This window comes from Hevea brasiliensis, unplaced genomic scaffold (assembly GCF_030052815.1).
Source record: "Hevea brasiliensis isolate MT/VB/25A 57/8 unplaced genomic scaffold, ASM3005281v1 Scaf444, whole genome shotgun sequence".
Classification (NCBI taxonomy): Eukaryota; Viridiplantae; Streptophyta; class Magnoliopsida; order Malpighiales; family Euphorbiaceae; genus Hevea; species Hevea brasiliensis.
Window position 1 is genome coordinate 65,500 of NW_026614967.1, and position 6,153 is coordinate 71,652.

Consider the following 6,153-nt stretch of genomic DNA (forward strand, 5'->3'; position numbering starts at 1 on the left):
ATTTCTTGATCTCAATTCGTCCAGAGTCATGGGGACCAAATTATTTTCTGTATGCTGTGAATCCAATGATACCCTCTGTGCCAATTCATGGAAAAAATTGAAACCCACTTTACGTTCCTTGTTTTCTAATTCTCAAACTGGTTATTGTTTAAATTCAACTTCAGTTTCAACGACAATGCCTCGCTTTCTCAATGAACCCATCATCAGTTTTCACTTGTCTAAGCTATCAACACAACCAAAACTTCCATTTAAAATCTCGTTCCGTGATCGAATCCCATGCTATTTCACACAAACGAGATATTTTTCAAGTGAAAATCCGAACGCACAAAATGGAATACCCATTAGTTCACCCCTTGAGACCTCAAATCCAATCGATGCAGGATCTTCGATTCGAAAACCTATCAGTTTATGGCCTGGAATGTACCATTCTCCAGTAACAAACGCTTTATGGGAAGCAAGATCAAGCATATTTGAGAAGCCTGCTGATTCACTTGATGGCACTTCACACAGTGAATTAATAACAAAAACTCCATCAAAGAGCAGGACTAGTATTCTCTATAACTTTTCTTCTGATTATATACTCAGGGAGCAGTATAGGAACCCTTGGAATGAGGTCAGGATGGGAAAGTTGGTTGAAGATCTCGATGCTCTTGCTGGAACCATTTCCTACAAGGTGTGTGTATATATATATATATATATATATATATATATATATATATATATATATTTGTTAAGGCTTTTGAAGTTGTATGTTGCGTCATTACCATGGTCTTTCTGTGAATTGGGTTCTAATTAGTACCGACTGTGAATTTAATTATTTGTTTGAACTTTGAAATGATAATAAATTTTCCTCTTGATTTGGTTGGCTGATATATCCAAGCTTCATTATGCATTTCTTCAAAAGGTGAAGGATTTAGATGCTAAATTCTTGTGAGAGTATCCACCAGGCAGCTAAAGCTAAATGGTATACAAATGAAATGGCATTATTTGTATGTTCTATTAAAATCTTCCTATGAGAGAATTATATGTCAAATATTTAGTAATGGAACTCTCTGTCTTAGGTTATTGCACTAAATTACCATAATAATGAGTGCTTATATGCTCATTATTTTGATCAGTAGTTCACTTGTTGACCAGCACTGCTGCAATGAGGATGGCACAACAAGGCCTCTTTTGTTGGTCACTGCTTCTGTTGACAGGATGGTTCTGAAAAAACCAATACGTGTTGATGCCGATCTGAAAATAGTTGGTGCTGTTACATGGGTTGGGCGGTCATCCATGGAGATTCAGTTGGAGGTGATTCAGTCAACAGAAGGTACTTGATGAACAATGGATCTTTTTTTTCTTCTCTCTCCCTCTCTTGCAAGCTAGACTGTGATTGGGTCAGATTTTTTCATAGCCATCTTTTAATGTTTAGTTATCTGGTTTATTATAAATAGTAGTTATGTGTTCCTCACCTAAATTAAGGGTATAGGTTTTTTTTTTCTTCTTTTTTTAACAGAAGGGTGCATGTTTGAATAATAATGAGTTTTGGAGAAAGTTTCATAAAAACTGAGGATGTCCATTTGACTGATGACTGGTTAACAGTGGAAATAATTAGCATTCATTTCTGTTCTTATTGAAGTCGTGTCATTGAGGCCAAGTTGTATGTTGTTGCTGCTGTAAGACAAAAATAAAACAAAAATTCAATTAGAACTGTAATATTTTGTTGTAGTATGTAGGATATCCAGAAATGGATCCCATCCTACAGATGTTTTACACATCGTTTAGCCCGGCAAAATAATCCTTGATTGTCTCAGTCTTATGTCTCAATCTAACACCTCCGTACTCCTTCACTTTCTTCAAATTTGTCTTTGAGCCTGTTTCAAGCCTTTTTTGTTGTCTGTGCACCAATAAACCTTGAAAAAATGACTTCAGAAACAGCTAAATGCAAGAAAGAGAGAGCTTTATAATTCTTAGTTGACTCTGCTAAGTTGAATTCTCAGGAAGTGGTTCGGAACATAACCATTTTCTACAGAATCTAACAAATCATATGCATTCAAGAATGTTTGCACGCTAGTGACTGCAAAATCATAGTTTTGTTCTGAAAAAACAGGAGGTGGTGGAATTGAAACATTGCTCTAGACATCTGATGCAGTCAAGGAAGACTAGATTGAAGGATTATTTTGATTTAATTTTTCATTGTAAAATTAAGAAGTTTATATTTCTGTTATTTAGGAATATTTAAAGATTTCTATTAGGTTTAGTATTTTCCAAGTTAGTGTTGGTTTTATACTCCTAGTTAGATTGGTTTAGTATGTTCTTATTTTGGAATTCCTAATCCTAGTAGTAATAGAATTAATATTATACAATACAATAAATACCTATGTCACCTTGGTATTTTATTAGAAATTGACTTTTTGAATGAGTAAAAGTTTGAGAATTGTTTCTCCTCACCTTTGAGTGTTCTTTGTGGTTCTACATCAACATCTTAAATTTGAGAAGAAAGAACACTCTAGTCTTGCCAAATTCTCACTTAAACTCTTTGGAAAAAATCTCATGATTCCTCAAGAATTAAGTTCTGATACTACTGTTGATGTTTTGCTTTGATGCCACTTTTGAAATGTGAAATGTGAAATCTGGGCTTGTAAATTTTGAAATGAAAATGTGAAATAGAGAGACAATTGAGAGAACTTAGAATAGAACTTTCTTCTTCAATCTCCCTTAGAATAGAACTTTCTTCTTCAATATCCCAATATCATTTCGGTGAAAATAAGTCTCCTTATATAAGAGAGGAAATGCAACTAAGTACAATTTTCGTACTAAATGCATTCTCAAATTACTAAAAGACTCTGAGATTTTCTAAATAATTGATGTTCTAGTATAATTTATTTTCAGAAAAACTAAAGAGCAACTTGAAAAGCTAGAAGTATATTTGAAAACTAAGATTTAATTACCTTATCAATATTTCAAGAGAAATCTCAATTCTCTAATAAAAGCATTAGTTTATGTGGCTTATTGATCCTAATATATTCTTAGAAATTGCTACCTTGCAAGAAAGCAGAGTCTTGGAAACACTTGCAATTGATTTAATCTTTGAAATTACTTCAGCACTCCCGCAACAATCTCTCCATTGCTATTCTGCTCTAGTGTAGAGTAATTTCCTGTGAGCTAGTTATAATGAAAACAGATGGTTAAGCCTCCTAGAAGTTTTGTTCTGTTGTGATTTCTTGCCATGTTTGCTGTTTATGCCTCAATAAAACATCTTTAATCAACCTAGTATTTTCTTCTCTTGCATTTCCTAAAAATTTCAAGCTCGTTTTTTTTTCTCTTTAGCAATGTTTTTAGTGAGGAAACTTGTTTTGCAGGGACCTCCGATCCTTCAGACTCTCTTGCTCTTATGGCAAATTTCACATTTGTGGCTCGTGACTCAAATACAGGAAAATCAGCTCCTGTTAACCAAATCTCACCTGAAACTTTACAAGAAAAATTGTTTTGGGAAGAAGCAGAAGAAAGAAACAAAACAAGGAAAAAGAAGCGAACAGAAAATAAAAAAGATACCAAGTCTGAGAATAGATACATGGAAAGACTCAATGCATTGCTAGCTGAAGGACGGGTCTTCTGTGACATGCCAGCATTGGCAGACAGAGATAGCATTCTTATACAGGATACTTGCCATCAGAACTCTTTGATCTGTCAACCACAGCAAAGGAATATTCATGGTCGCATCTTTGGAGGATTTTTGATGCGCAAAGCATTTGAGCTGGCCTTTTCTAATGCTTATGCATTTGCTGGTGCAGCACCACGCTTTGTTGAAGTTGATCATGTTGATTTCTTTAAACCAGTAAGTCAAAACCCTTCTACTAACTAATTTTCATTCAAATTTTAAGACCTAACTTCAAATAAGCATGAACCTCAAAAGACTTAGAACTCAGTACCCCATATATCCTTCAGAGCGCTTCTTAGTAAGTTTATTATAGTTCTTTTCTTCTGGTCAGGGAGTTGCAAATGTATGAATAAATTTAGTTGTGTTAATAGTGATCGCATAAATTATGCAGAATGAAGTTAGATGTTCTACTATTTTACATAATGATGCATACAAATGTCATTGTAGGTTCAAATTTTGTAATTTCTGGGGCTGGCTACAATATTCATATTCACAATGCATACTGATAGGATCGCAATATTTTTCACTGATGCAGGTGGATGTTGGAAATTTTCTTCGTTTGAAGTCTTGCATTTTGTACACAGAGCTTGAGGACCCAGCTAAACCTGTGATCAATGTGGAAGTTGTAGCTCATGTTACAAGGCCTGAACTAAGGTCCAGTGAGGTAAGTAAATGAATTCAAATAGGCAGAAACTAATGAACTGCAGAAGGAACCATCTTTTAAATGTTCAGTACTTTGTAATCTATGTAGTTTTTGCATGAAAATAAAATTGAACTATTCCGCTTACCTGTTAAAACATGTGAATTCACAGATGTGATATAGAACACCAAAAGTTTAATGTACAATTGATTCCAGAAAATAAATATCCAGAAAAGTTCACCTGTCAACTGCTTTCTCATTCCATTAACATAGTAATTCAGTTCTTGCAAAATTCAAAATTAAGCGAAAATGGAATGGTTTTCTCACTTATCTCGTTTTCTAGGTCATTTGTAACTCCAATTGCTTTCATCTTTCCATTCTCAGTTTGGTTACTTACATACCACCATTTTGTTCCATTGCAATTTGAACAGGTATCTAACAAGTTCTATTTAACATTTACTGTCCGTCCTGAGGCCATGAGAGATGGATTAAGGATCCGGAATGTTGTTCCAGCTACAGAAGAAGAAGCACGTCGAGTGCTTGAACGTATGGATGCTGAGAATTCCCAGATTTCAAAATCATGAAAATAGATTCACTCACTCAGTTGCTTCAACAATTGAGAAGTGCAATTGAAATGCTTAGCGCTTTGGTTAAATTAACAGAAACTTCTCAATCGTGTTTCTCTTGTAAATTTTTTCTTCACTTCACCAAAGTGAATCTCTCCGTCAATGAGTTTTAACTCAATGGTAATAGGGTCATCTCCAGAATAGTAAGCTCTCAAGTTCCAGTCAAGTGAATTCTCTCCCTCAGAACTGGGATGCACCAAATAAAACTAATTTGATTGCATACATTTTCTTGTAGGAATAATGCCATTCCACAGCCATCTAAATGCTCTGGCACTTGAAAATGCCCATACTTAAGGAAACCACCTATAGTAACTTATGGGGAAATAGTCAAGTTGCATACTCTTGGGATGCTTTCAAGCTAATGTGTACTCGCCTATAATTTCATTTTAAAAAATTGGATAATTTATTATTTGGTCCTTGAATTTTGATTAACATTATAATTTAATCCTTATATTTTTAAAATTAACAATTTAATCCTTTACTTATGTTAAAATCAGATATCATTTTATTCAATGTTGACATTATTTTTAGTGAAAATTCAAATATATCAATCATTAAGAGATTTACTATTTGATTCTTAAGTTTTAAAGATTTACTATTTGATTCTTAAGTTTTAACAGATATAACAACTTGATCTCTATACTTTGAAATTGAAAGATTTAATCACTCTTTTTAATAATTGTTAAAATTATTAGAATTTATTTTTTTATTAATTTTGTTCTTATTAAATTTTTTTACTAAATTCTTTTTATAGAATATAAAGAATTAATTTATTTGATAACACTTAATTTTAATTAAAAGAAAACATAAATAAGTGACTAAATCATTCAATTTATAAAATATAGAGATCAAATTATAATATCAGTAAAACTCCAGGGACCAAATATTAAATTTTACTTTATATTTATCTTTTCACTTAAACTAACTTCAACATTAAAAAGGATGACATTTAATTTTGACAAAAATATAAGCGACTAAATCATTCAATTTTTTCAATTTTCAAACTAAAAGAACTAAGTTATAATATCAATTAAAATCTACAGATCAAATAGTAAAATGATTGTTCCAAGCAGAGATGATGAGACTAGAAACAAAACAACGGCCCTATTTAATTCTAATGAAATTGAACAAGATGTGACTTCAATTCAGCTTCTAAAAGATTTACAGGAACAATTAAGGCCTGAATTCAGCTTCCAACAGATTTACAAAGACAGATTCTACCTATCCTGGCATTACTTTAT

General features: G+C 32.7%; 1 protein-coding gene across 2 annotated transcripts; it reads left to right on the plus strand.

Annotated features, from left to right (window-relative positions):
• The first annotated feature begins 467 nt into the window (after positions 1-467).
• Positions 468-5,132, plus strand: LOC131168725 (acyl-coenzyme A thioesterase 4, mitochondrial-like). Of its 2 annotated transcripts, none has more exons than XM_058142360.1 (5): positions 468-673; positions 1,119-1,315; positions 3,348-3,823; positions 4,182-4,310; positions 4,718-5,132. In XM_058142360.1, the coding sequence occupies exons 1-5, from the start codon at positions 609-611 to the stop codon at positions 4,868-4,870; spliced, it is 1,020 nt and encodes a 339-aa protein (XP_057998343.1). In that variant the 5' UTR covers positions 468-608; the 3' UTR covers positions 4,871-5,132. The 2 variants fall into 2 exon arrangements, with proteins under 2 accessions (XP_057998343.1, XP_057998344.1); XM_058142361.1 differs by having other exon boundaries at positions 1,122-1,315.
• The last annotated feature ends 1,021 nt before the right edge of the window (positions 5,133-6,153 follow it).

Coding starts and splice junctions, on each gene's coding strand:
- LOC131168725 (XM_058142360.1), top strand. CDS start 609: ATGAGGTCAGGATGGGAAAGTTGGTTGAAGATCTCGATGCTCTTGCTG. Junction 3,824..4,181: donor ATGTTGATTTCTTTAAACCA/GTAAGTCAAAAC, acceptor TCACTGATGCAG/GTGGATGTTGGAAATTTTCT. Junction 4,311..4,717: donor CTGAACTAAGGTCCAGTGAG/GTAAGTAAATGA, acceptor CAATTTGAACAG/GTATCTAACAAGTTCTATTT.